The sequence below is a fragment of the Aureococcus anophagefferens genome (genome assembly GCF_000186865.1).
Source record: "Aureococcus anophagefferens unplaced genomic scaffold AURANscaffold_1, whole genome shotgun sequence".
In the NCBI taxonomy this organism is placed as follows: Eukaryota; class Pelagophyceae; order Pelagomonadales; family Pelagomonadaceae; genus Aureococcus; species Aureococcus anophagefferens.
This window is the reverse complement of record NW_008705561.1, coordinates 19,682-47,424: the sequence shown is the minus strand read 5'-3', so window position 1 is coordinate 47,424 and position 27,743 is coordinate 19,682. Positions and strand designations below refer to the sequence as shown.

At 71.4% G+C, this 27,743-nt stretch overlaps 7 protein-coding genes across 7 annotated transcripts; 3 read left to right on the top strand and 4 right to left on the bottom strand.

Annotated features, from left to right (window-relative positions):
* Positions 1–456: 456 nt before the first annotated feature.
* Positions 457–1,828, top strand: PP (hypothetical protein; the record flags this gene model as incomplete). Its single annotated transcript, XM_009034557.1, has 1 exon — positions 457–1,828. The coding sequence occupies one exon, from the start codon at positions 682–684 to the stop codon at positions 1,651–1,653; it is 972 nt and encodes a 323-aa protein (XP_009032805.1).
* Positions 1,829–2,139: 311 nt separating this feature from the next.
* On the top strand, positions 2,140–3,054 carry STR1 (hypothetical protein; the record flags this gene model as incomplete). Its single annotated transcript, XM_009034558.1, has 1 exon — positions 2,140–3,054. One exon carries the CDS (start codon positions 2,140–2,142, stop codon positions 3,052–3,054), a length of 915 nt encoding a protein of 304 aa, XP_009032806.1.
* A 591-nt stretch (positions 3,055–3,645) lies between these two features.
* On the bottom strand, positions 3,646–4,884 carry AURANDRAFT_19225 (putative glutathione peroxidase; the record flags this gene model as incomplete). Its single annotated transcript, XM_009033922.1, has 1 exon — positions 3,646–4,884. The coding sequence occupies one exon, from the start codon at positions 4,882–4,884 to the stop codon at positions 3,646–3,648; it is 1,239 nt and encodes a 412-aa protein (XP_009032170.1).
* Positions 4,885–9,672: 4,788 nt separating this feature from the next.
* On the bottom strand, positions 9,673–15,181 carry AURANDRAFT_60410 (hypothetical protein; the record flags this gene model as incomplete). The annotated part of the gene is made up of 3 exons (XM_009033921.1): positions 9,673–10,827; positions 12,063–13,788; positions 14,655–15,181. 3 exons carry the CDS (start codon positions 15,179–15,181, stop codon positions 9,673–9,675), a joined length of 3,408 nt encoding a protein of 1,135 aa, XP_009032169.1.
* Positions 15,182–16,421: 1,240 nt separating this feature from the next.
* On the top strand, positions 16,422–20,992 carry AURANDRAFT_60409 (hypothetical protein; the record flags this gene model as incomplete). Its single annotated transcript, XM_009034559.1, has 3 exons — positions 16,422–18,338; positions 18,654–19,376; positions 20,801–20,992. The coding sequence occupies 3 exons, from the start codon at positions 16,422–16,424 to the stop codon at positions 20,990–20,992; spliced, it is 2,832 nt and encodes a 943-aa protein (XP_009032807.1).
* A 1,939-nt stretch (positions 20,993–22,931) lies between these two features.
* On the bottom strand, positions 22,932–23,915 carry ISC1 (putative FeS assembly protein; the record flags this gene model as incomplete). The annotated part of the gene is made up of 1 exon (XM_009033920.1): positions 22,932–23,915. One exon carries the CDS (start codon positions 23,913–23,915, stop codon positions 22,932–22,934), a length of 984 nt encoding a protein of 327 aa, XP_009032168.1.
* Positions 23,916–25,865: 1,950 nt separating this feature from the next.
* On the bottom strand, positions 25,866–27,455 carry KUP1 (putative potassium channel; the record flags this gene model as incomplete). Its single annotated transcript, XM_009033919.1, has 2 exons — positions 25,866–26,969; positions 27,015–27,455. The coding sequence occupies 2 exons, from the start codon at positions 27,453–27,455 to the stop codon at positions 25,866–25,868; spliced, it is 1,545 nt and encodes a 514-aa protein (XP_009032167.1).
* Between the last annotated feature and the right edge of the window lie 288 nt (positions 27,456–27,743).

Here is a 27,743-nt window from a genome sequence, read left to right as displayed (position 1 = left end):
ACAGCGCGCCCGTGCCCATCGTGATCAGCGCGTAGTGGTTCGGCGTCTTGATCTGCTTCGGCAGCTTCCCGAGGTGGCGCAGGCCCAGCCAGCCCGTCGAGCCCAAAAACACGCCGGCGACGCCGCCGCCGATGCCCGCCGTCCACACGTTGCGCCGCACGTCCGCGACGCGCCGCACGTCGTCCTGGCTCATCGTCTTCGGCGGGTTGAAGGCGCTGGACATGGTTTTTTCGGCTCTGGAACGGCGATTTTTTCGCCGCGCGCGTTCAGAAGCTTGGGTGCTCGCGGTGGTGCTGTTTGTGTTGCGTGTCGCTCGACGCGTTGGGGATGCGGGTACGCTGCGCTTCAGCCACGAACGCGGGCGCACCTCGGCACACACGCTCGGCTGAGGAGGGCAAGAGCCGCTTCAACGTTAGCCTAAGGCGACGGGCCGCGGCTCGGCCCTCAACTCGGTCGATTTGGTCGTCGCCGCGACTTGTCGGTCTTTGCGGTGTCGCTCAGGCCCGCGCTCGGTCCCCGAGGCGGCCCCGTCGATCCCCGGCCCCGGGCACGACCTCGTCGGTCCCCCGGCCCCGGTCGACGCGTCCCCGGTCGCCGTCCCGCCCTCGGCGCGGCCGCTCGAGGCGGTCGGGCTTCAAGGTCGTCGTTGGTGACCCCGCGGCGGCGTTCCCGGTGTAAACGATGTCGACGATGGCGGCCACGTCGGACGCCGTCGACGCCGTGCTGGAGAAGCTGCTCGCGGTGCGGGGCGAGCGCCCCGGCAAGCAGGTCGCGCTCGAGGACAACGAGATCCGCATGCTGTGCGTGCGCGCGCGCGAGGTGTTCATGAGCCAGCCGATCCTGCTCGAGCTCGAGGCGCCGATCAAGATCTGCGGCGACATCCACGGGCAGTACCACGACCTGCTGCGGCTCTTCGAGTACGGCGGCTTCCCGCCGGAGGCCAACTACCTCTTCCTCGGCGACTACGTCGACCGCGGGAAGCAGTCGCTGGAGACGATCTGCCTGCTGCTCGCGTTCAAGATCAAGTACCCGGAGAACTTCTTCATCCTGCGGGGCAACCACGAGTGCGCGTCGATCAACCGCATCTACGGCTTCTACGACGAGTGCAAGCGGCGGTACAACATCAAGATGTGGAAGACGTTCACGGACTGCTTCAACTGCCTGCCCGTGGCGGCCATCGTCGACGAGAAGATCTTCTGCTGCCACGGCGGCCTGAGCCCCGAGCTGCAGCAGATCGACCAGATCAAAAAAATCATCCGGCCGACGGACGTGCCGGACACGGGCCTGCTCTGCGACCTGCTGTGGAGCGACCCGGACAAGGACATGGTCGGCTGGGGCGAGAACGACCGCGGCGTGTCCTTCACCTTCGGCGAGGACATCGTCGCCCAGTTCCTGCGCAAGATGGACCTGGACCTCGTGTGCCGCGCGCACCAGGTCGTCGAGGACGGCTACGAGTTCTTCGCGCGACGGCAACTCGTGACCATCTTCTCGGCGCCCAACTACTGCGGCGAGTTCGACAACGCCGGCGGCATGATGGCCGTCGACGAGACGCTCATGTGCTCCTTCCAGATCCTCAAGCCCGCCGAGAAGGCCAAGCGCCAGGCCATCGGCGCCGCGAGGCCCGCGACGCCCCCGGCCAGGAAAGGCCCCTAGGGCGCGCGCCGCGCCGACGGCCGCGCGCCGCCGCCGCCTCGCGCCGCCGCCGCGCCGGCGGCGGCGGCGGCCGACCCGACGACCCGCCGCGCGCTCTCCGAACGCCCCCCACAAACTCCGCGCGGCGGACCCACTTCGTCCCGACGAAACCTCCTCGTAACGAACGTACTTACCTACGCCCGAAGATGAACCCTCGAACCCGAGCCGGAGCGAAAGCCGCGCTTATGATAACATATCCCGTGGCCGGATCCGAGATCCGAGTCGTCGGGCCGCATCCAACTATTCAGTGGTCGGTTGAAAGACTCGGCTTCACGAATCCGTGTGACACCTTGTGCCGCGGCTAACTTCGCGGCTAACAGGCAAGTTCCCTGGGGGAGGTGGCTTCACTCACTTCAGCTTAGGCCGCCGGCTTCACTGAAGTTGGGAAAAAAAAAAAAAAAATACAAATTATGCATGTATGTACATGTACTCGTGATTAACCACGCGATGGTCGCGCGATGGAGCGCTCTGGTCCTCGCGAGCCTCGTTGCGGCGCCAACGCCGGGGCGCGCCTACGGCGTCCTGTACAACGCCTCGGCGCCGACGGTCAATTGCAACGGGTCGCCGAAGAGCGGCACGACTCTGCTGGAGTACATCGTCTATAGCCTGTACGAGCGGTCGGGGAGGACAAGCGCCCGTTGCGACCTGCGCAACAAACACTCGCTCCCGGCCGCGCTGCCGCCGTTCCAGGACTTTAGCAGCCACATAGACCCAGCGTTCAGCGTTTTGGCCAAGTGCAAGATCCGCGGCGTCCAGGACCTCTGGAGCAAGGCCTGCGTGAGCCGCCGCTACGTGAACGCGTCCGAGCTCGCGGATCTGCGCTTCCTCGTGATCGTCCGCGATCCACGAGATACGACGCAGTCGTGGATCGAGTGGAGCACGCATCCCCGCCCCGGCGCCAACCCCGGGATGCATCCACACTTCGCCAAGTGGGCGACGGAGAATGCCGCGATCATCTCGCTGCGCTACGTGTGGGCCCAGGCGCTTGGCGTGACGAACCCCACGATGGTCATCTTCTACGAGGACCTGATGGCGGACAAGGTCGCCCAGATCTTCCGCATCGCGAGCTTCCTTGACGCGGACGTCGGCCTGGAGGACGTCCTCGCTATCGTCAACGCGACCGAACCTGACCACATGCGCGAGGAGGGCATCGAAGTCGGCCGAGGGCATCAAAAAGGGGGCATCGTGAGCAAGAAAATCGGCACCCACCACTGGCGCTCGATCTACGACAACGCCACGGTCTGCCTGGCGACCAAGGGCCTCGTCGGCCGCGCGCACCCCGCGCTGCGGCTCCGCTGGCTCCGCGACCATCCCGACGACCGGCGCTTCCTCGACGACCCGGGCGCATCCTGCGGCGATTGATAATATCTGGACACCCGCCAGGCCCGGATCACCGCCGGCGGTTCTCGAGCTCACGCCGTCGGCGAGGATGCGAAGCCCTCCGAGTCGTATGATCATGCGAGTCGCCACCCTGCCTTGTCCTCGAAGCTGCGCGGCGCCCGCGACCGCCCCCCAAAACATGCTAACATGCCCCGCCGGCGTCTTGTTTAGTGTCGACGCGGTGCTCTGTGGGTCGCCCGGGCTGGCCTGGGGTTGGCCGGGCGCCGCCCTTCCAGTGGGCGGCACGGCCCGGGCCGCCGCGGCGACGAGCTCGAGGAGCTGAGCGCCTCGAGCACGCTGACCTGGAGGCCCCAGTGGACACCGTCGAAGGTCATGCGCCGCCACTGCGAGCCCGCGGTCGCGACGAGCGCGCGGCGCGTGTCGTCGTAGGCCGACACCGCCGGCGCGGCGCACGCGCTCCGCATCGCCGCGGCCGCGCAGCGTCCGGCGATCGCCGTTGAAGGGTAAGCGGCCTCGTTGAGGTCCCTGTTGAATTACATGGCCTGCTCAAGTTCGAAGCCTAGGTTGACTCGGAAGCGCCGTTTGACATATCCCGCCGGCGGGATATGGTACTTAAATACCGAATACCCCGCGCATCAGGAGAACGTGTTGTCGTCCTCGCCGTCGAGGGTCACCTCCGCGCTCGCCTCGTCGGGCTCGGCCGTGAGGTCCCCGGACCCGCGGCTGCCGCGGAACGCCTCCAACCCCCCCGCGGTGTCCATGACGCTGCGGATGCCCACCTCGTCGAGCGACGACCGGGAGCCGCGGCGGAACTTCAGCGAGCCGTCCTTGGCGAGGTCGTCGCGGTTGAGCCTGCCGGCGGGGGGCGGTCGACGACGGCGCGCGTCGCGTCGCGTCGCCGCGTCGGCGACCGAAGCGCGCGGCGGACGCCGGGTCGCGCGGGTCCGCGGTGAGCCGGAGGTAGTCCTGGCCGCTCGGGACCTCGATGGACCGGAGGCCGCGCGGGAAGTCGCGGAGCGCGTCCGACGTCTCGACCTCGGGCTGGAGGAACGCGTCGCGGCCCTCCTGCGGCGGCGCGTCGCGCGCGCGCGCGGCGAAACAGGGGGGGCGCGGGCGACGCGCGATCCAGTTCACGGGCGTCGCGAGCTGCGCGTCCGCGCGGAAGAGCGCGTCGAAGCAGCGCAGGATCTCGTAGGAGGACCAGCCGACGCTCGCGGGGTAGTGCATGATGACGCGGACGCGCTTGGCCGTGTCGACGAGGTAGACGCCCCGGAGCAGGTCCCGGAGCCGGCCCTCGTCGTCAGGCGCGCCGCCGGGCGGCATCATGCCGAGCTTCTTGCAGATCTCGAAGTCGCCGTCGTGGATCACGGGGAAGCTCACGCTGTAGCCCGTCGCGCTGTGCACGTCGCGGAGCCAGTCCTCGTTCGCGCCGGCGTCCGCGCAGGAGATGACGTAGACCTGGACCTTGCGCGCCGCGAACTCGTGCTTCATGCGCTCGAGCTCGCCGAGCTCCGTCAGGCCCACGGCGTTGCCCTCCTCGGGCTGCGTCACGACGAGCGCCCAGGACGACCCGAAGTGCTGGTGCATGGACGTGATGATGCCGTGGGTCGTGTTGCACGACACCTGCGCGGGGAGAGCGATGCGAGCGGCGCGTCGTGGTGCGCACGCACGTTCGGGAACGTGTCGCCGACGCGAAGGGTTTCGTGGTCGCCATCGTCGGCCATCGTGTAATGAAACCGGCTCGATGCGCGGTCGACGGTGAAGCCGGGGTGCTTCCGTGTCGGCGCTTTGCGCCGATGGGTACAAACTACTGAGGCCTCGTTGCCTCGCGCGCAAACCGCCAAATATCATGGACGACGACGCGGCCCTGCGCGGCGGCGACGTCGCCGCGCTGCAGCGGCGGCTCCACAGCGAGATCAACCCGGACTTCTTCTCGTCCAACTTCCGTCCCATGATGCAGCTCGTGTCGATCCTGTCCGCGGAGGCCCGGGGCCGCGCCGGGGCGCCGGAGCCGGCGGAGGAGGGCGGCGACGGCGCCGGGGACCTCAAGGTCTTCACGCTCGAGGGCTCCGTCGTGCGGCTCCGGGGGCTCGGCGCGGCGTCGACGGTCGACGAGCTCCGCAGCGCCGTGCGGCGGCGGCTCGGCGCGGACTTCGAGGACCAGCGGCTCTACGTCGACGCGGACCCGGCCGCGCGGAGCGGCGCCCTCGGCGCGGACGTGACCGTCGCGCGCCTCGACCTGCTCAACGACGGCGCGGCCGCGCTCGGCGACTGCGGCGTCTTCCGCGACGGCGCGCGCGTCGGCGAGGTCCACCTGCGGAACCGGGCCTACGAGACGCTGCGAAAGCAGCTCCAGGTCGCGACGGACGCCGTCGAGTCGCTCCTCGCGGCGCACTACGACACGTTCAACGGCTCCGTCGCGTCCGTCGAGCGCATGGCGGCCGAGTACGAGGCGCTCCGGGGCCTCACGGCCGACGCGCGCGCGCGCGTCGCCGACTGCCGCGACAAGCTCGGCCTGCGGCCCGCGGCGCCGGACGCGGCCCTCGCCGGCGACGATTCCGAGCCCGCGCCCGCGGCCGGCGACCGCGTCCTCGAGCACTGGGAGGCGCAGGTCGAGGCCGAGGAGGCGCTCCGCCTCCTCGCGCTCCTCCGTAAGGAAGCGCGGTGACGTTAGGCCGCGGCGTCGCCGCGCGCGGGGAAGGACCACGTGTTGTATGTCGGCGCGTCGTCGATCGCCGCGCACGTCGACGCGGGCCGCGCCGCGCGCTCCTCGTCCCAGCGCGCGGCGCACGCGTCGTAGGCCGCGCGGAGGTCGGCGAGCGCGAGGGGCGGGCTCGCCGTGCGGCGCGCCTCGTCGACGCGCCAGCGGTAGCACTCCACGGCGACCGCGAGGCCCGGCGCGGCGCCGTCGCACGCGCGCGCGACCGTGTAGGGCGCGAGCGGCGTCGGCGCGGCCACGGGCACGGACCGGTTGCGCATGCGCCAGAGGAGCCAGGTCCCGCCGTAGTCGAGCATCTCGCGGAAGTCGTCGCCGGCGGCGAGCGCGTCGACGAGGCGGAAGTACTCCGGCGCGGCGTCGCGGCTCGCCCACGCGACGTGGTCGTTCGCCGCCTCGGGGCGCCGGAAGCTGCCGACGACGCCGGCGGCGAAGGCGACGCCGCGCGGCGCCGACGGCGGGAAGATGGCCGCCAGCGGCGGCGGCGCGCCGAAGAACCAGAGGTCGGGCCGGAGCCGCGCGACGAAGTCGTAGCGCCGTCGCAGCGTCGACCGCTCGAAGTCCTCGACGAGCGCGAAGCAGCGCCGCACCTTCTCCCAGGTCGCCCACCAGACCTGGAAGGCCCAGGGCGGCCGCTTGTTGGGCCAGTAGTAGCCCCGCCGGAACTGCTTCGGGAACGGCCGGCCCGCGGGCAGCGCGTCCGGCAGCGCGTCCGCGACGAACGGGCCCACGTAGGCGTCCTTGGGCCGGAACGACGCGACGACGTCGAGCACGCGCTGCCGCGCCTCGCGGATGCTGGGCCGGCCGTGGCTGCTCCCCGGGTCGTCGTCCGCGAGGTAGAAGAACGCGTCGACGTGCGCGCCGGACGCGCCGATCGCGCCTACGGCGACGGCGACGATGACAATTTTCCCGGTCAAAACTCGTCGATGCACGCTGGGTCGCGCGGTCCCGGAGCGACGCCGCGACCGCGGGATGCGTCAGCGCGCGCGGGTGGCCGCTGAAGCAGTAGGCCGCGCGCGGCGCGTCGACCGCCGCCGCGCGGAACGACGGCTCGACGAACGGCGGGGGCGCGTTCGCTGCGCACGCGCCGTCGCCGCCGGCGAGCGCGACGAGCTCGGCGAGCGGCGCGGAGACGCGGGCCGCCGCGGCGCCGCCGACGGTGTAGGCCACCAGGACGTCGCCGCCGCCACGCGCGAGCGCCGTGACCTCCGCGTCCGCGGCGCACGCGCCGTCGCCCGGCGCGGGCAGGCACATCGGCTCCGCGCCCGCGGCGACGATGTCGAACGGCGCCGCGGGCCGGAAGAGGACGACGACGAAGCGCCCCCCCCCGACCGGCGCGAGCGCCAATAGCAAACCGCACTCCGCGAGCGCGAGCGGCGCCGCGTCGGCGACACCGACGTCGCGGCCGCCGACGCGGAGCGGCGCGAACCGCGGCGCGCCGTCGCCGCCGAAGCCCGGCGCGACGACGGCCGACGTCGCAGAGAAGCCGACGAGCGTCGCGACGGCGTCGCCGTCCCAGACGAGCGCGTGGGCCCGGAAGTGGCGCACAAACTCCGTGCGGTGCGCCGGGAGGCCGGGCAGGTCCCAGGCCTTGGTCACGTTCGCGACGACGAGGCACGTGCGCCGCCGCGCCGCGCCCGCGGGCCGCGCGTCCGTGGCCTCGAGGCGCAGCCAGAAGACCTGCGACGCGGCGGTCGCGCGCGGCGGCGCGCCGGACGCGGCGTCGACGCACGCTCGCCGTCGCCCACTTCTCGGCCACGACGCGGCCCTTGGAGTGCTTGCTCTTCGAGCGGAACCGCTCGCAGACCGCGAGGAGCGCGTCGCCGCCGCGCGGCGCCGCGTGGAGCGACACGTGCGCGCAGGCCTGCTCGTCGAACGACGTCCCCGGGAAGCCGAGGACGATGTCGACGCGCCGCGCGGCGTCGTCGATGAGGTAGAGGGGCGTGCGGTACTGGAGCCGCCGCCGCGCCGCGTCGCCGCCGAGGCGCCCGACGGCGGCGACGAGCGTCGGCGCGAGCCCCGTGCGCTCGAGGATGGATCGCCGCACCCGCGCCGGGATCGGCGCGAGCGACGCGGCGACGGCGGGCTCCAGGAAGCCGTCGAGCCACGCGCCGCGGCCGAGCGGCCGGCCGCCGCCGCCGCGGGCCGCGCGCGGCCGCTCGGGCGCGGCCGCGGCCCCGCCGGCCGGCGCGCGGAAGTAGCTCTCCGCGCAGCGCTCTACCGTGCGCAGGCGCAGCGCCTCGGCCGTGCGGCCCGCGGCGAAGTGCTTGACGACGCCGTCGCACTCCTGCGCGTCCGCGGACTGGAACGTCTTGTCGGGCACGATGGCGATGGCGGCCCGGAAGCGCGGCAGCACGTAGGTCTTGAAGGCGCCCTGCCCCGCGTACTTCCCGCCGACGCGGCACTGCTTCCAGCGCGCCGCGGTCCGGTTCCCGAAGCACTCGCCGTCCTCCGCGACGTACGCCGCGGACACGTTGGCCCAGGCGTCCCAGTGCGCCGCGGCGATGCCGCGCCCGGCGGCGTCGTTGCGCAGCGCGAAGAAGCCGTGGTTGAGCGACGACGTCCACGGGTAGGGGTCGCGCGCGACGACCATCGACGCGCCGCCGTCAAACGACGGGCACCAGCCCGCGTCCACGAAGACGACGTCGCTGTCGACCCAGACGACGGCCGGCGCCGTCGTCGCGAGCATGCGGTCGCGCAGCGCCTTGATGCGCGCCCAGAGCGCCGGCAGCACGAAGCCGCTCGCGTCGCGCTGGCGCGACGACTCGAAGGTGTAGGCGTCGCAGCACCGCGACTGCGCGCACCACGCTCTCGTCGCATTGTGCAGGAGCGTCGCCGGGCGCGTGTCGTATTGGAACAGCTCGAAGGCCCGGCTGCAGCACGCCAGGAGCCAGGGCCAGCGTCGCATCATCGTCGCGCGAGATGGCAGCCCATTACACAAGCTCGAATTCACTCAATCATGCAGTCAAGGTATCTCGCTTGGGCTGCCGACAATCGCTGCGCAGCCATGGCGGCCGGCGCCATGGACGGCATTGCGCGGTGGCCTCGGGAATGTTCAAAATGCTTGTTGTGTCTGTTGCCGGCGATAACGGCTCAACAAGTCGCCCAGTTGCACCGCGAGCCTGCAGAGCCGCCTTCGAGCGGATGGAAGACAATACATGTTTTTATTGGCAACGAGACGCGAGACCGCGCCTCGCCGTTCTATACCCCACAAGACACGCCTCTCAGCCATTCGCAGGTGGGACAAGATCTCACCGTCGCATTGCTTACGGAGGGCCGCCGGGGATATTTTGTTGACCTCGCATCTAACGACGCGATCGCATTGTCGAACACGCTTATGCTCGAGCGGGACTTCGGTTGGGACGGTGTGTGCATCGAAGCTAACTCTCAGTACTGGTCTGGTCTGGCTCGGCGCAGGTGCACCGTCGTTGGGGGCGTAGTTGGCAGCATGAACAATGAAGTCGTCACCTTCACGTTTGGAGGGGGTGGGAGAAAAGGCGAACTTGGCTCCGGAGTAAATGACCCCGGTGGCATGGGTGGCATCGTGCGCAAGGGATTCGACAACGGCGTGATAAATAGAAAGTTTGGAGCAACGAAGATGCATACGGTCACACTGAGCGAGGTACTAACGAGGGCCAATGCACCAAATGTCATTGATTACATGTCGCTAGACGTCGAGGGCGCGGAGACGTTCATCGCAAAGGACTTTCCATGGCACCTCTACACTGTAAAACTTCTCACAGTCGAGCGGCCCGACGACCAACTAAAGGAAATCCTTGCTGGCGCTGGCCTCATTTACTTGAAAACCCATGGCACATTTGGGGATCTCATGTATGCTCACCACTCCGTTGTTGAGAAGTACAGGGCTATCTTGCAAGCCAGTGACGGGGGGTAGGTCTGACGTTGGTAAACCGCCGCTTTAGCTATCGACGCGCGCACTGGCGGCTCCAGATGGCGGGGTCGAGGCGCCGCGCGGTGCTCGCCCACGCGTCGGCTGCGGCGCGGTCCGCGTTCCTGCCGCACTTGGCGAAGATGCAGCACGCGGTGGCGGCGGTCGCCGCGAGGAGCGGCGAGGCCCGCGGCCGGTCCGCGGCGCGCACGAGCTCGGCGATCGACTCGTTCATCAGCGCCGTTTTGCCCCCCCGATGCCGGGAGCGCGGGAGGACGTTGTACCAGTCGCCGAGGGGCGGGTCGCGGTCGCCGCGGCCCGCGTTGGCCGCGCGGCCGAGCATGGCCGCGAGCGCGGGCGACGGCCCGTCGACGACGGGCATGCGGTGCGGCTTCTCGCCGTAGGCCACGCTGTAGTCGGCGTCGTTGAGCGTCGCGTGCCACCAGTCGTCGGGGAAATAGAGGATCTCGCCCGGGAGCTGCTCGCAGCGCAGGAGCCCAGCCACGTTCGGGAGCGCGTCGACGGCGTCCGCCCACGCGTCGGCCGGAAAGAGGTAGGGCCCGACGAGGTCGGCGAGGGCACGGGGCCAGGCCCCGGGCGGCAGGAGGTACCAGACCTTGCGGCCGGCGAAGAGCATCTGCCACGTCTTCGCGTGCTTGTGGAAGGGCAGGCCCGACCGGTCGCCGCCGACGAGGAAGTTCCGCGACGCGAGGTCCGCCGAGAAGTAGGCGAGGCTCCGCAGGGCGTCCCAGGCGGCGTCCGTGAGCGGGCCCTCGGAGAACTCGGACACGTAGAGGCCCGCGCGGGTCCCGTTGGGCTGCCAGGAGGCCGCGAGGTCCGCGAGCTTGACCGAGCAGCCGATGCGCGACGGCGCGCACTTGAAGTAGCCGAGGTGCCCGCCGGCCTGCGTGTAGCCCGGCTCCGCGTGGACCGCGACTTGGCCGTAGCGGTCCAGGAACGCGCCGCGGTCGCGGAACTCGCGGAACGCGGGCGCGGCCGTCGTCGCCGGCTCCGCAACGAAGACGCACGGATGGTCGGGCAGGACGCCGCCGTGCGCCGCCGCCCAAGCCGTCAACGCGTAGCGCGGGAGGTCGCACTCCCGTCGCGCCGCGACGCTCTGCGCCGCGGCGGAGAAGGCGGCCTCGAAGCCGCCGCTGGCTCGCCACGAGGCCGCCGCCTCGTCGAAGGCCTGCGCCGGCGGCCGCGTCATCCCCGCCGCACCGATGGCGTGCCACACGGCGACGACGCGGACGAGGCCCATCGTCCGTTTGGCGGTGGTTGCACCAAAAAAAATAGTCAACGATTATGGTGGGGCTGCCTCGACGCGCCCTGGCGCTGATTGCCGCGGTGGTCTCGGTGCCGGCGGGGGCGTCGTCGGTCGTCGCCGATCTGTTCCGCGACGGCGGCGTGGAGCGCAGCGCGACGTGGCAGCGATTCCACGATGCCATCGCGTCGAACCAGGCGGCCTGCGAGACCGTGTGCGTGTGCAACGTCGAGGGCGCGCAGCTCGTGTCGAGCATCCACGGCGAGGCCACGTGCCTCCTCGAGGCCCTCGTCCGCAACTGCACGCTCCTGGACACGTCGGCGGACTTCCTGCGCTCGGACCAGTGGCCGGACTGCCCGTCGGGGCGGCTCCACGACTGCTTCCTCGAGCCGCTGGCGTCGTGCGACGCGCCGGCGCTCGCGCGCGCGGCCCGCACACGGATCACCGCGACGCAGTACTACGGCCTGCTCGGCGAGCGCTTCCCGGACGCGGCCCTCGCGGCGCGCTTCGGCGTCCGGGGCCGGCTCCGCGCGTTCGCCGAGGTCGTCGGCTACGTCATGCGGCCGCGTCCCCGCGTCTCCGCGGCGGTGGACCGCGTCGCGGCGGCGCTGGGCCTCGCCGACGACCCGCGCGACGCCGTCACGGCGCACTCGCGCCAGACGGACAAGCGCGAGACGTACCACGGCGGCGCCGGCGGCGACGGGCCCGCGACGGCGCTCCTCGCCCGCCACCAGGCCTGGACCCTCGGCCTCGGCGCGATCCACTTCATGACCGACGCGCCCGAGCACGTCGCCGCGATCCGCGGCGACCTCGCCCGCGAATCCCGGGGGCCGAGCGTCCGGCTCGCGGTCCTCGACGCGGGCCGGTCCGAGGACTGGGTCTCCGAGTTCCTCGGCGAGTGCATCGTCGCCGCGCAGGGCGCGGCGCTCGTCGCCCCGCTCACGTCGAACGTCGCGCGGGTCATCGCCGAGCTCATGGCGCTCGTCGCCTTCCCGCCCCTCGTCGACGACCTCTACCACGAGGCCTGGGTGCCCGGCGCGGAGCACCTCGTCGCGCCCGGCCGCCCCCACGTCACGGCCGCCGCGGCGTGGCGCCTCGGCTAGCCCTTGTTAGATGAAGCCGAAGGAGCGCGCGAGGTCGAGGGGCGGCGTCCCCTCGACGACGAGCGCGGCCTCGAGCTCGTCCCGCGCGCGCGTCGCGTACGCGCGCTTGAGAGCGCCCACGCGCGCGGCCGCGAAGGTGCTGGTGGGCGCCATCGCCGGGAGGAACTCGGCGCCGACGTCGGCGCCGAGGCCGCGCATCTCGTCGAGCACGGCGGCGGCGACCTGGCCCCGGTGCGTGACCTCGACGAACTCGAGGACGGGCGTCGCGAGCCGCTCGACGACGCGCTCCGCGAACGCGCCGCCGGAGAAGAACGCGCCGACGGCCTTCTCGAGGTCGCGGAGCTTCGCGAAGCGGGGGTTGAGGAAGATGGCGCGCAGCAGCTCCGCGCGCCAGAACCCGGGCGCCCAGACGAAGGCGTTCGACTGCGGGAGCTTCGCGACGCGCGCGACGGCGGCCGTGCCGACGGCCGTCCGCGGCGCGCCCGCGAACTGCTCGCCGTGGTCGACGAAGAGGAGCGGCGCCCCGGGGAAGGCCCAGACGCGCTCCGAGGCGCCGCGGCGGCCGTAGCCGCTCCACATGCCGTCGGAGTAGGCGAGCGCGAGGCCGAGGTAGGCCGGGTCCGCCGCGGCCTCGCGGCGCGCGCGCGCGGCGACCGCGGCGAGCCCCCGCGCGTCGACGACGGCCCAGGGCTGGATGTCCTCCGGCGCCCAGAAGATGAGCTCGCCGTCGGCGCAGCCCGCGGCGCCGAGGAGCGCGTCCATCGTCGCGCGGATGCCCGGCGGCGACGGCACGGCGACGAGCGACGCCGCGTCGTAGGACGCGTTGACCCGGCCCCAGACGGGCGCATCGAAGGCGCCGGACGCGTTGAAGGGCACGTAGAACACGAAGGGGTGGTCGGGCCAGAGCCTGGCGTAGGCCAGGAGCATGCGAGCGACGAACGGCAGCCGCGCGCCGTAGCTGAGCGTGAGCGCCGGTATCCTTCGTCCGGGCGGGGCGGCGAGGCCGGCGGCCGCCGGGACGGGGGGCGCCGTCGGCACGGTGAAAAAATCGGCGACGCAGCGCTCGAGGAGCCCGTGCTCGCGCTCCGTCTTCCACCCGTTCGCGTCGAGGTGCTTCACGGTGCCCCGGCAGTTGTCCTGGTTCGAGTTCTGCGCGTCGCGGGGCAGCGTCGCGTAGGCGCCGGCGAAGCGCGGGAGCACGTGGGCGACGAGCTGGGCCTGGCTGGCCCACTTGCCGCCGTGTTTGCAGACGCGCCAGTTCGAGTCGGCCCGGCCGCACTCGGCCGCCGGCCCGAAGCCGGCCCAGTGCTCCGATACGTTGGCCCAGAGCGCCCAGTGCGCGCGCGCGATGGCGCGACCGACGGCGTCCATCTTCAACGCGAAGAAGCCGATGTTCACGGGCTTGCGCCACGGCGGCGGATCCGCGGAGAAGATCGCGGACACCGACGCGTTCGCGGCGCCAAAGTCCGGGCACCAGTCCCGGTCGACGAAGAAGGCGTCGCTGTCGAGCCAGACGACGGCGGCCGCGCTCGTCGCGTCCACGCGGTCGGCAAGCGCCTTGACACGGGCCCAAAGCGCGGGCAGCCCCACCGGTGGCGTCGCATAGGCGTGCAGCAGTGTGTAGGCATCGCAGCACGACGACTGCGCGCACCACGCTTTCGTCGCGTTGTGAAACAGCGTCGGCGGGCGGTCGTCGTACTGGACAAGCTCGAAGGTCGTCGGCGCCGCGGCGGTCATCCACGCGAGCGCGGCGGACGCGGCCCACCGGGCCATGGGCCCCGGGCTGCCAGGGTTTCGTTTTTTAGCCCCACCCGGGGGCCTTGGGGGGGTTTTATGGGCCCTCAGCAACCCCCCCACCCCCCGTCCCGGCGGCCCCCGGCGGCCTGGACGCGTACTGGGGCGCCGTTTTCAGGAGGCTTGTCGCGTCCGGCCCGAGCAGAAGTCGACCCCCCCCACCCCCGTCAAAACCCCCCCAAGGCCCCCCCAGGTGGCCAAAAAACGAAACCCAGCTCTACAGCAAGGTCGTTGCTTTAAAAAGCACTGTGAGGGATAACAAACGGTTAAGTTGAAGTCCAAGCTTAAGTAGGCGTAGGCGGGATGTGTCGCCTAATGCGCTAGAGAGAGGAGCTATGCGACGCTGGCACTCGGCGTCGCTCACGCTCGTGCCCTAAGTCCGACTCGAGCCCGGGCCGCGAGCCGCTGGGCTGCTTCTCTCGTCGTCCCCCGCCGTTCGAGGCGAGCGCGCCTTGGCAGTACGGGTTTGCGTGGAGGAACCTGAGGAAATGGAGGTTGATGGCGTCGTATACGCCGTCTGTGGTGTGCCAGCCGTCATAGTACTCGCTGGCGCTGGCCGGGACTGTCACCTCGGCGGCGTCGAAGACCCGCGTCGGCCCGAAGACGGCTCGGGCGTCCGAGTCCGCTCGCGCGGCGGCGCGGCTTCGATTTTCGAGCCCCTGGACTCCTGCGTTGAGCGTGGTCGTCTTCCAGAGGGCACAGGGGGTCGTGGATCGAGCGTGGTCGCGGAGCGCCGCGAGGAGGTCCGTATCGTTGACGCTGTGTGCGTCGCCGCGGAGCCAAGCGCCCTGGTTGAGCAGGATCACCGTCGGGTCGAGCCTCGGGACGAGGCGTTCGACGGCATCGAGCCACGACAGTTCCCAGTCGAGGCGGTCGAAGGCGCCGCGGAACGCGCCCGAGAGCAAGGGCTCCAGCATACCCGACCGATTCAGCTTCTGGTACGTCGACTTGTAGAACGCGGCCGAGTTCTCGCGGCGGCCCGTCGTCGGCGCCCCCGGGGATGGTTGCGCCGTCGGGTCACTCCGCGGCCAGAAGTGGCCGACGAGCGCGTGTTCCGGGCCGTAGACGCCGAGGAAGGTCATGCGGAGCCCACTCGGGTGGCGATAGTAGCGGTTTTCGATGATCGGCGGTGGATAAAGCTTGAACGGATGGCGCACGCAGTCGCAGAACTCGTGGCCGTGCAGACCTTTCGAAGTCTTCTCGTAGAAGTCGTTCCAGACGCGAAAGGCATCGCCGCGGAGGACGTCGCCGCGGCCTTTGCCGTACTTGAGGCGCTGGACGGAATCGGTGCCCACCCGCATCCGCTCGCCGAGCGGGTTGCCGCCGCGTTCGATGGCCTCCACCAGGGACAAATACTGGTACCGCATGAGGCTGTCGCCCATCATCACCAGATGCGCTGTCGCCGGAAGGCACGTCGCGTCGTTCAGTCGGTCGAAGCATGCCACGGCATTGATCGTCGAGGAGTTCCCCGGGACGCTCAAGGCTTCGGAGCTTGAGACCAGCGTGACGACGAGGAGCAGGCACCGCGTCGACCATTCCGCGACGCCTCGGGCCGCGAGGTCGACGCGCTCTGCCACGAAACCAGGGGCAAGACCTACCACAAGTTCCAGGACGCGGCGGTTCGCATCGACTGGCAGCCCGCGCACGTCCCGATTCGCTGGGGACTCGAGAAATTCGTCACGCGCATCAGCGAGCTCACGGACGTCGTCCTCGCGTACGACCACGTGTTCTTCGGCTCCCCCGTGGACCACGACCTGTCCTACTCCTTCTACTTCAAGTGCCAGACCGGCAGCCTCGACGACGCATGCTTGGCGGAAATGGCGCACTGGGAGGCGAGCGGGGACGCGAAGAACTCGTGGCGCGTGAGGCCGCTCAGGACGTATCACCGAAACCTGCTCACCGTGGCGCGGTGGTTCAACGACCTCCGCGCGGCGAAGCCGACGCTCTCCATCGTCTTCGGCCTCGGGTCGCACCCCAGACCGACCCCGCCCGGACAGCCCATGTACCCCAACCAGCGATTCAACCTCCTGGCGAGCGCGAACGCGCTCGCGCGGGCCGTCATGGCGGACGCGGGCGTCGCGGTCCTCGACGTGTACAGCATCACGGCGCAGGCACCCGCGGCTTGGTACGTGGACACCGCTCATTACCACTACTGCATCCAGAGCGACAAGAACTTCTCGGGGGGCGTGAGCCACCCGCGCGCTACGGCGGAGTTCCGAGCTCGGGCGAGGTTCAATTGGTTCAAGCGGACGCTCATGGTCTTCGGGCCCAAGCCCCCTACCTCGTGATCGCGGACGCCCGGCAGCGGCGTCTCCCGCCACTCGCCGTGGCGCGGCACGCCCGCTCTAATTTATGGCCTGGGCTCAGGCTCGCTGGGGAATCGGAGCGCGGTCGCGGCGCGGCGGCCAGCGGGGCGGCGCCGCGCCGGGGCGGTAGAGGCGGTGGGCTCGGTCGATGCGGTCCGCGGCGACGGAGGTCGCGGCGCCGGGGACTCGGACACGCGGCCCCCTGCCGACGGCGCCCGTCGGCTTTACGTCGGCTACTGCAGCATGCGGATACAGTCGGCAACTAGAAGTGTATTTGAACTCCGATGAGGATGGCTGCCATCGTCGCTCCATCATGATGCTCGCGTTGGCGGTCGCCATACTTTCAGCTGTGCTCACCGATGCAGGCGTCGTCGAGCCTCTCGACGGTGCGGGTCTCGTCGACGCGGTGACGCGCAACGGCACGCGGCGCGCGTTCTTCGTGGTCATGTGCCGCGTCAAGAACGAGCGCCTGCTCCTGTCGGACTTCGTGCCCTACTACCTAAACCAGGGCGCGGACCACGTCGTCGTGCTCGTGGACGTCGGCTCGCAGGACGAGTATCCGGCGTGGCTCGCGTCCCATCCCGACGCGACGTTCGTCCGCGAGCTCGGCCCGTCGAAGACGCGGCACCATTCGCAGCTCTGGATGTCGCGCCTGGCGTACCCGGCGCTCCGGCCGCACGTCGAGTGGCTCGCCTTCGTCGACGTCGACGAGTTCGTCGTGACGCGGGCGTCGCCGAACCGCACGGTCCGCGACGAGCTCGCGGCGCTCGGCGCCGCGGCCTGCGTCTCCGTGCCGTGGCTCATGTTCTCCCACGGCGGCCTCGTCGACGAGCCGGCGTCGCCCATCAAGGAGCTGACGTCGCGGCTCGACCTCGACCGGCACCACCGCCACCCGAGCGCGCTGCGCAAGTGGAAGGACGCCTACGAGACCGTCGACGTGAAGACGATCTTCCGGATGGCGCGCTTTGAGGGCACGGAGATCCACCACCCCTGCGCGAGGCACGACGCGACGCAGCGCAAGTTCGGCGCGCGGTGCGCCAACCGCGGCGTCGCCTGCGTCGACGGCGTGACGGGCGACCGGCGGCCCATCGGCTCGAGCCGGAGCACGCCGCGCGAGGCGGAGCTCGCCGCGGCGAAGCTCGTCATCCACCACTACCGCTTCACGTCGCGGCGGAAGATCCGGGAGAAGTGCGGCAACGGCGGCCGCGTCTCGCCCGAGTACGCGGGGCCCCAGTGCGTCGAGAACGCCGTGCTCGCGGACCCGGCGGAGATCGAGGACGCGTCGCTCGCCGACCGCCTGAGCTGGCCGCTCTGGGACGGCGCGGCCGCCAAGGACCGCGGGCGCACCGCCCTCGCCGCGCGCGCCATGGGACGGTGGCAGAGAGACGTCGCCGCGGCCTGCGGGGGCGCGCGAGACCACGGCGCGATCCTCGGGGCCGCCGCGCCGCCGCGGCCCGCCGGCGCCGGCTTCGCCGCGTGGCGCCGCGCGGCCCGTCCTCCGGAGCTCGTGCCCGCGCGCAACGCGTCGCCCGGCGTCCCCGTCGCCGCGACGCCGTTCGAGGCGCGCCGCCCGGGGACGCCCGCCTCCGCGCCGCAGGCGTCGCTGCGCGTGCTCGACGCCGGCCTCGGCGCGGCGGCCGCGCGATGGGCGCACGACGTCTTGTGCGCCCAGGGCGTGGCGAGCTGCGCCGCGAACGACGCGCGGGGGCCGTCGTCGCGCGGGTGCTGCCACGCGCCGCCCGAGGCGCGCGCGGCGCACGCGGCGCTCCTCGCGTGGTACGCCGACCTGGAGCGCCGCGCTGGTTCCGGCGCGGAGGCCAACGGCTCGACCTGGGCGAGCGCGTACGACCGCGGCGTCTCTCTCCTCGCCGCGGCGGCCGCGAGCGGCCTCGTCGCCGCCGCCGGCGCGCCGTACACGCACTTCCTCCCGGAGCTGCTCGCGCTCGTCCCGGACCTCCGCGTCGCGCAGACGCTGGGCCCCGCGGAGGAGTGGGCGTCGCGGCACGCGGCCCCCCGGCGGGACGGCGCGCGCGGGGAGTCCGTGGCGTGCGCGGAGGACGTCGTGCGCCGCTTCGGGCTCGCGTCCTACTTCGACCTCCGCTGCCTCGCCGCCGACCGAGCGGCCGCCTCCGCGCCCTTCGTCCCGCTTGCGTCGCTCTCCGAGCTCGCCGAAGCGCCGGCGCCGCTCGCAGCCAAGTACGCCGCGCACGGCGACCACGCGCGCGCGCTCGTCGTGCCCCGGGAGACGCGGTTCCTCCCGCTCTGTTCCTTCAACCTCTCGCATCTCGAGCCCATGGACGCGCAGGCGCGCCGCCTCCGCGACTTCCTTCGAGAGTCGCGCGCGGATGGACCCGGAACCTAGCGCAATTCATTGAAGTGAAACTTACACATCAACGTGGTCGACAATTGCAAACTCAATTGCAACGGGCCTTAAAAGGGGCTTGGCGCAATGGGGCTGCTCCGTCTGGGCGTCGCCTCCTGCGCGTGGCGCGCGGCGGAGGTCGCCGACGGTGGCATCGACCGCGTCCACTACTCGCATTGCCGGCAGGAGCTGCGCATCGTCGTCGTCGAGCGCGGCGGCGACTGGGACCCGGCGACATCCGCGCTCCCGGCCCTCGCGGGGCGCTACGGGCTGCGCCGCGACGATGGCACGTACAGCTACCGGCGTGCCTACGCGCGCTACCTCGAGGACGACGCGGCGGCCTGCGCGGCGTCCCACCACCCATTTGGCGAGGAGTTCGAGCCCAAGTTCCGCGCGCCGGCGGACCGCGGCGGCTGCTACGTCGCCGCGGCCGTCGAGGCCGCGTGGGCCGGCGCCGGCGCCTACGCGCTGTCGCTCGCGCTGCCCGAGCCCGGGCGCTCCTACGCCGTCAACGTGCTCGGCGGCTTCGACGGCTGCGCGGAGCCCCTCGAGGCCCTCGACGCCGCGCGGTTCGCGGCGGACGAGGCCGCGTGGGCGAACCGGTCCGCGCCCGCGGCGCCCTGCGCGGGCTACGCGCGCGGCGACGCGGCGATGGGTCCCGTGCTGGCGACCTTCGAGGTGCCGGCGGACGCGCTCCACGCGGCGCCGCGGCGCACGCGGTGTCGCTTCGAGTCGATCCGGGGCGCGTACGCGTGGCGCCGGCCCCACAACCACAGCGCGCGGTTCCTCGGCGTCGACGCCTGCGCGCCCCTCGAAGACCGCGGGGGGGCGCCCTTCTGCGCCGGCGACGTGAAGCGCGCGTCCATGGCCGCCGTCGGCGACAGCAACACGGGCTACGTGCTGGAAGCCGTAGATGGTCGCGACGCCCGTAAATTTGACGAGCGCGCTCCAGGCAGCGTAGGAGCAGCAGGCACAGGCCAGGTAGGAGCTCGCGTATATCGTCAGCCCGCAGGCCTTGAAGTAGCGCCCCCGCCACGCGGCCGCGGCGTAGGCGATGATGTAGACGGCGACGGCGGAGAAGAAGGCGTAGGAGGCGAAGTTCAAGGCCATGAGCAGCGCCGTGGGCATGGCGAGGGAGTACGTGAAGATCGACAACACGCACCTCGCTAGGTGCAGAAAGCCGAAGCAGAGCGCCATGAAGATCATCTCGCGGTGCGCCGCGCGGCGGAAGCGGTGGATGAGGAGCCAGCCCCGCAGGATCGGCAAAGGGCCCCATATGATGTAGGTCGTGTACCAGAAGACGTCGTTGGCGAACTGCCCGCGGGTCAGGACCTCGGACTGGAACGTCCAGTAGAGCCAGACGATGCCGTAGACGTAGGAGACGATCCCGAGCGCGATCCACACCCGGATCGCGAAGGTCGAATCCCCGCCCATGTAGCCCGCCGAAAGCACGGCCTCCTCGGCGCCCTCGGCGCCGCGACGCATGAGACTTCGCAACTCGAGGACGCGCACGTCCTCGAGCGCCAGCGTCGTCTCCTTGAACGGGATCGCCGTGCGGAGCCCGTCCTCCAGGGACGCCACGTGCGCCAGAGGGACGACCTTGCCATCCATGTCGGCGTCGGTGTAGTCATGCGGGCCGGCATTCTTGCGGTAGTTGCTCATCGCGCGAGCACGTCGTGTCCGCGCAGCGCATACAATTTGCAGCAGCCCACCAGGTCCTGTGCGGAATGCTGGAAGTGGACACTTCATCATCTGACATTGACGTATATAGTGCATCATACAACCTAGCCTACGTATACGAGTCGCCGAGGGTCGCGAGGAGCGTGTAGAGCGCCCGGGCGAGCTCGTCGGGGACGCCGGGCATGCAGTAGTGCTGGCAGTCGCCGTAGCGCCCGATGCCGCCGTTGAAGGTCGGCGCGCCGACCTTGGCGAAGCCGAGCGCCTCGACGCCCGCGAGCGAGAGGACCGCGTCGACCTTGCCCGCGAGGGGCGGCGCCGCGACCCAGCCCAGCTCCCCGGCGCGCCGGGCGTTCCGGACGGCGGCCCGGCAGCGGACGTCGCTGGCGTTCGCCGCCTGGAGCGCGGCGAGGAAGTCGCCGTCGTACTCGCCGTCGCCGTCCCGGGACGGGAACGCGGGCGGCGGCGTGACGAAGACGACGACGCGCGGCCGCACCGCGTCGTCGAGCGCGAGGATGGGCGCGAGCCAGCGCGTGATGCCCTTGGTCGATCGCGCGACGGGCGCGTGGACGCCCGCGCCGACGACGACGACGTCGCGGCGCGTCAGCGCGCCGAGCATCTGCGTCCGCCGCCCGACGTGGACCTTGAGGCCGTAGGCGGCGTCGGCGGCCCGCTCCTCCGGGTCCGTCAGCGCCGGCGGCGCCGGATCGCCGCCGAGGCGGAAGGACGACCGCTCGAAGAACGAGTGGGGGCCGCCCGGCACGCAGTTGGGCTCGCGCGCGCACGCAAAGGAGCTCGACCAGCGGACGCTGAGCTGGGCCGGGGCCACGAGGCAGCCCATGGCCTGATAGAGCTGGCGCGTGAGCGAGTCGCCGTAGAACAGCACCGTGCGGTTGCCGACGGCGCCGAAGAGCGCGCGGCCGCCGTCGCCGAGCTCGACGAAGCGGCAGCCCCGCGGCGCGAAGCGGAGCCGCGCGGCGGCCGCGCGCGACCCGTCCGGCCCGTGGCGCATGCAGCCGTACTTGGAGAACTCGAGGGGGCACGACAGGTTCCAGTACGGCGGCGCGCGGGCGTCGCGCACCCAGGCGCCGTCGAGCTCGCCGAGCCGCGGCCCGGGCGCGCCCGCGCCGTAGCACAGCGGCAGCGCCGCGCCGCCGCCCTGCGGACGGTCGCCGGCGGCGCACAGCGCCGCCGCGAGGCACGTGCCGACCGCCGCGAGCCGACGCGAGACCATTTCCTACATTTGCATCACCATCGTCGCGCCAAACGTAGCCGACACGTAAACAAAACGCTGGGCAGTTGAGCTTTAAATTCAAGTGGGCTTTAGTAGGGCCGACATCGAGGCACCGCGGGCTCCGGCACGACGACGCCGGGCCCGCGCGTGCCCGTCGGCGGCGGGCGGCACCGCAGGTCCCCGGTGCCGTTGACTATGAAGCGCTTGATCTGGCCCAGGGCCGCGTCAAAGTTGAAGTGCGACGCCGAGAAGCGCTCCGCGTTGGCCTCGAGGCGCTCGACCTCGGCGTCGGGGAGCGCGTGGAGCGCGTCGAGGAGGTCCGCGAAGCCGTCGATGGACGCGTTGAAGCCGACGTCGGCGAATCGCTCCGGGTAGGGCAGCCAGGGCGTGTCGGAGTAGACGTGGATGGGCACGAGGCCGAGGTTGATCGTCTCGGCGACGTGGTACGACGACCGGCCGAAGCCCCGCGGGCAGAGCGAGAACCTCGAGTCGGCCATGACGCCCCGCCAGTCCTCGGCCTTGCCGACGAAGACCTCGACGCCCCTGGCCGCGGCGAAGGCGTGGAGCGTGTCGTTCATCGCGTAGCGGAGCCGGCCCGGCGCCGTGTGGAGCGAGCCGACGAACGACGCGAAGTAGCGCCGCTCGCGCGGCGGCCGCCGCGCCGCGAGGGCCTCGGGCTGCTTGAGGAGGGGCACGGGCACGTGGCCGTAGCCGCCGGACGAGAGGACGAGCAGGTTCGGCGCGTCGGCGGCCGCGTCGAACTGGTACGCGCCGAGCCGCTCGCGCGTGAAGTCGCCGGTGACGCCGCAGTTGGTCTGCGACACGGTCACGTAGGCCACGCTCGGCCGCAGCAGCCCCAGGAGCTTTTCGACCATGCCCGGCGGGTAGTGCCACATCCGCGGCGCGAGCCACTCGTCGAGCCACGGCACGAGCAGCGGCACGAACGGGCCCGCGACGTCGCGCAGCGACCCGCCGGCCGCGTCCGCGCGCGCGAGGTCCGCCCGCGTCGCCGCGATCCAGCGGTTCTCGATCCACGGGCCCCGGTAGCCCGCGAGCCGCGCGTAGGACACGTGGCTGTAGTTGTCCAGGGCCCGGTGGATCTCGTCGAAGTGCGCCCGCGCGTCCGGCGGGTACGCCAGCGAGTCGGCGCAGCTGCGCAGGCACGCGAGCGCGCCGCGGGACGGGGCCGGCGCCGCGGCGGCGAACGCGGCGGCCAGGGCTGCGCGGAGGACCGCGGTGGCGCCGCCCATCGGATTACTGTGAAAGGTGCACTGCAACGCGGCGTCAATGAAAAGCTACACGCTTGTTGAAGTTCATTCGATGGGCAGGCCCGCATCCCAGATTCCGAGACGAACCGGAGCCTCTGCGACGCTACGTCTCCGACGTCTTCACCGTCCGAGTTCAGCGCGACTTCATGCTCTTCGAGCTCGTCAGCGCATCCCTCGAGGCCACCGTACGCGCCGCGTCACCGACTCGGCATTCCAAGACGACCTCGCAGACTTTCGGCAACGACAGGCGCGCGTCTAAGGCCCGACCTACGACGACGCGACGTGTTATACCGTGAGTTGCGAGAGCTTCGCGTCGAGGCGGTCGACCGTCGCGGGCGGGAGCAGGTCGGTCCTCTGGACGATGTCGTAGCAGAAGGCCTTGAGGAGGAGCTTGCGCGCGTCCTTCTCCGAGAGCATGCGGCTGTTGAGGTAGAAGAGGCCCTCCTCGTCGAGGTCGGCGATGGTCGCGCCGTGCGTGCACTTGACGTCGTCCGCGACGATCTCGAGGCTCGGCATCGCGTTGACGGTCGCGCCGTCGTCGAGGAGCAGGCTCTTGCAGATCTGGTCCGCGTTCGTCTTCTGGCCCGTGACGGGCACGGCGATGCGCCCCTTGAAGGTGAGCTTCGCGCGCTCGCCGGCGACGTTGCGGATGTCCTGCACGCTCTCGGCGTCGCCCGCGGTGTGGCGGAGCGCCGTGCGCAGGTCCAGGTTCTGGTCGCCGGCGCCGAGCTGGAGGCCGAGGAAGTCGAAGCGGGCGTGGGGCCCGAGGATCTCCGCCTCGACCGCGACGCGGCCGACGGCCGCGCCGTCGGAGATCGCGCGCGACCGGAACTCGCCGTCGCGGCGGACGCCGCACTGGACGTGGTGGACGTGGACCTGGTCCGCCTCCTGCGAGTCGAGGACGTGCGTGAGGACGCCGCCGGCGCCCACGCGGCAGTTCGTCCGCGCGTTCGTGAGCCGCGACCGCTTCTCCGCGGCCGGGCCGACGGCGACGAACGACTCGCGGAGCGCGACGCGCGCGCCGTCGCCGACGTGGACCACGGTGCGCGGGTGGAGCACGCCCGTCGCGCCGGCGGACCGCACGTGGACGACGTGCAGCCGCGCCGGGGCCGCGGCGGCGCCGCCCGCGGCGACGCGCGCGCCGTCGTCGTCGCGCGCCGCGGCCGCGGCGGCCGCCGCCGCGTCCTCGCGGGCCCAGACGACGACGCCGTCGCCGGCGCAGGCCGCGTTGAGCGCGCACCAGCACCCGGCGCCGAGCCGATTCCGCATGGGCATCGTCTCCTCGAGGTCGAACTCGGGCAGCGCCGCGAACGCGGCCGCGACGTCGCCGAGGACCTCGTCGGGCGCCGCCGCGATGGACCCGCACCACGTCGCGTCGCCCGCGCCGTAGCCGCAGGCCCGCGACAGCGCCTCGTCGACGACGCCGTCGACGACGACGACGACGGCCTCGCCCGACGCCTCGTCGGGCACCCAGCCCGCGAGCGCGGCCTCGCCGACGCCCGCGGGCGCGCCGCGCGCGTCGACCGACGTCCCCCAGAGGTGCTCGAGCTTCGTGAACCGCCAGGGCTCCTGCTTCTTGAGCGGCAGCGCCGCGCGGCCGAGCGCGTCGGCGCCCGCGGCGCGCGCCGCCGCGACGGCGGCGCTCTCCCGGGCGCCGCCGGCCGCGGCCAGGGCGCCGTCGAACCACTCCCGGGCGCGCGACGTCGCCGCCGGCGCGCGCTCCTCCTCGTCCTCCTCCTTGAACGCCTCGGCCTCGAGGAACGCCGCGTCGACGGAGTCGAGCGTCGCCGTCATGAACGCGCGCGGCCGCCGCCAGGGCGCGACGCGCCGCGGCGGCGACGACTTCGGCACGCTGTCGCGGAACGCGAGCGGGCCGCGGAGCACGGAACAGGCCACCACGAGGCGCAACATGGCTCCGATTCGCGGGCCACGCCTGCAGTCGCTCATCGGTGCCTGGTGCAACCCACGGCTCGATCGGTGCAAGCGCTGGCCGTCGCTTCAACGCCGGCGGCCGCGTCGACTTCATCGACGGGCTGCGCCTTCCCCCGTGGGATGATGCGCCGCCTCGTGCTGCTCGGGCTCTGCGGCGGCGCAGCGTCCGGCGGCTCGGTGGCGATCCTCCTGTCGGGCCACAAGACGAAGTTGCACGCGGCGCGCAGCTGGGGCGAGTTCGTCGTGTCGCCGCTGTGCCGAGACGGCTACGACGTGACGATCTTCTGGTGCGTCGGGAACCACAGCAGGTCGGACGCCGGCTACGAAGACGCCGGCCCCGCGCTGGCGGCGCTGCGCGAGTCCGCGGCGCCGCGCGGCGCCGCGGTCGTCGAGGCCGACGCGCCGGGGAGCTTCCGGGAGCAGTGGTCGCGCATGGACGACTGCTTCCGGCGCGCGCGCCGCTGGCCCGCGGCCTTCGACGTCTACCTGCGCGGCCGGCCCGACGTCACCTGGGCCGAGCCGCTCGCGCCGGCGGCGCTCCGGGCCGACGCGGTGTCGCTGAAGTTCCGCGAGATCTTCTTCCGGGACGAGACGCGCGTCGCCAAGTACGCGCTGAGCGTCCCGCGGTTCTGGAGCACCTGCGGCGCGACGTCCCTCGTGCGCCGCCACACCCCAGCGGTCGTCGAGCGCATGCGCGCCGCGGGCCTCGACTACTGCGGCATCGTCGACGACCAGTTCGCCGTCGTCCCGGCGCGCTTCGCGGCGGCCTACTTCGCGCTCGAGCGCGGGTTCCCGGCGCCGCCGTCCGTCGACGCGGAGGAGGCCTTCGGCGAGGCCGCCGGCCGGCTGCCGGCGAACGCGAGCCGCGCCTTCTTCCCGATCTGCTACGAGACGACGTGGACCGACGTCTTCGAGAAGACGTGGCGGCGGCGCGCGCCGGCGTCCGCCGCGGGGCCGCGCGCGCGGCTCGACGCCGGCCCCCGCTAGGTCCTACGACGCGTCCAGGGGCCACGGCCTCCTCGACCCGTGCTGCGAGTTTCGCCTCCAGTGGCGGCTCGTGGGGCGCCGCGTGCCCGTGGCCATGGCGCCGTTCCCGTTCATGGGCATCGGCCCGCCGCCGCAGGGGGACTGGTCCACGATCCCGTGCTAGCCCCGGCGCGCGCGCGGCGCGGGCGGTCGGAGCTACCTCCGCGTAGAACGGCGACGAATTAACACGCGGCGCTTATGACCGCACTACCCGCGACTCTCCCACGCGACTCGACCGCCCCACGCTCGCGGCGCATCGCGTCACGTCGCCTTCGACTTCTTCCCGACGGTCTTTCTGAGCTTCTCCTTCACCGTCGCCAGACGAGTGTAGGCGCTTTTCTTGACCTTCTCGTTCTTGTGGTCCTTGCCCAGTATGCCCTCTCGCAGCCCGTCCAGCATCGTTTTGTTGCGCATTCGCGTGCCGTGTCGATTCTTCCGGTTCGCCTGCGAGCCGCCGCGGTGCGTCAGCGTCTTCGCGGCGAACAGTTCCCTCTTCTCGTACATGGTGTCGAAGACCTCGGGGAAGTTGGAGAAGGCCTCGAGGAAGGCGTCCCGGCGGATGTAGAAGAACTTGGCGCGCGAGAGCGCCGTGACCGTGACCTCGGACTCGGAGTTGACGCCGAGCAGGCACAGCTCGCCGAAGGAGTCGCCGGCGTCGAGGGTCCGCCTCTGCTCGCCGACCTCCATGACGACCTCGCCGGTGTGCAGGATGAAGAGCGTCACGTTGATCTCGCCCTTCTGCACGATGATCGCGCCCGTCTCGAACGTCATGTTCCGCACGATGAGCATGATCTTCCACAGCGACCCCTCCGGCAGCTCGTTGAACAGGCTGTGCTCCAGGATGTAGTCGTGCAGCAGGTACGTCGAGATGGCCTCCTGCAGCACGGGCGACAGCCGCTCGAGGATGTACTGGTCGTCGATCGCGGAGTGGTCGGCGTAGAACTGCTTGAAGAAGCGGCGCACGCGCCGCTTGAGCGCGGGCTCGAGGCCGTAGTGGTCCATCCAGCTCGACAGCTCCTCCATCTTCTCGAAGTAGACGGCGTTCTTCGTGTCCACGCTCGACACCATGGACGACACGGACGCGATGATGTACGAGTAGAACGACACGCCGATGAGCATCGCGAAGATCGCGTAGACGCGGTCCATGTCGCCGGCGGGCGTGATGTCGCCGTAGCCCACGGTCGTCATCGTCGTGAAGGCCCAGTAGATGGCGGCGAGGTACTGGCGCTGCCAGCTCCACGCGCTCGCGGGGTCGTCGTCGTACGCGCGCGGGTCGTACGTCCGCATCCAGCCGTCGCCGCTCATGGCCATGAAGCAGGCCAGGAGGTGGGCGATGAGGAACGACGACATGCTGATGGAGATGACCTTGCCGAAGAGCGCCCCGGACGACGACGTGATGAGCTCCTCGACCTGCGTCGCGAGCTCGCTCTCGCCGTTGAGCAGCTTGAGGAACTTGCCGATGCGGAACGCCTTGAAGACCTTGGAGACCTTCGTCAGCTTGAAGACCTTGGCGAAGCCCATGTTCGACGCGCCCCCCGCCGACAGGCCCAGCAGGCTCAGGCAGACCGTCATGACGGGCGTGATCGACGACGCGAAGTCGAGCAGGAACCACGTCCGCGTGTACTCCCAGGCCGCGAGCTTCGGGTCCATGATCAGCACGCCGTCCGTCGTGTAGTAGCCCGTGCGGAAGTTCAGGAACAGGTCGACGAGGAAGATGCAGTCCATGATGTCGTTGACGACGCCGATGGGCCGCCCGTGGCGCTCGATGCGCTCGTAGCGGCCCACGCGCTCCCCGCCGTAGGTCTGCAGGTTCGACTTGGGCCGGTCCGGCTTGCCCTGCCAGAAGCCCATGGACAGCGGCTCCGTGATGAGGACGAAGAAGATGAACAGGGCGATGACGACGTCCCACGCGAGCCGGAAGGGCCCCGACGGGTTGATGATGCCGCCGAGGCCGCCGAGGAAGGAGCAGCACCGCTCCCGCGCCGTCCGCTCCACCGCGGCGTCGCCGCCGTCGACGGCGGCGGCCTGGTCGTGCATCTCGAAGGCGTGCGACAGCAGGTTCGACTCCTTCTTCAGCGACTTGTCGTAGGGCTCGACCTTGGCGCCGCCGGACATGCCGAGCGTCTTCCGCAGGTCCGA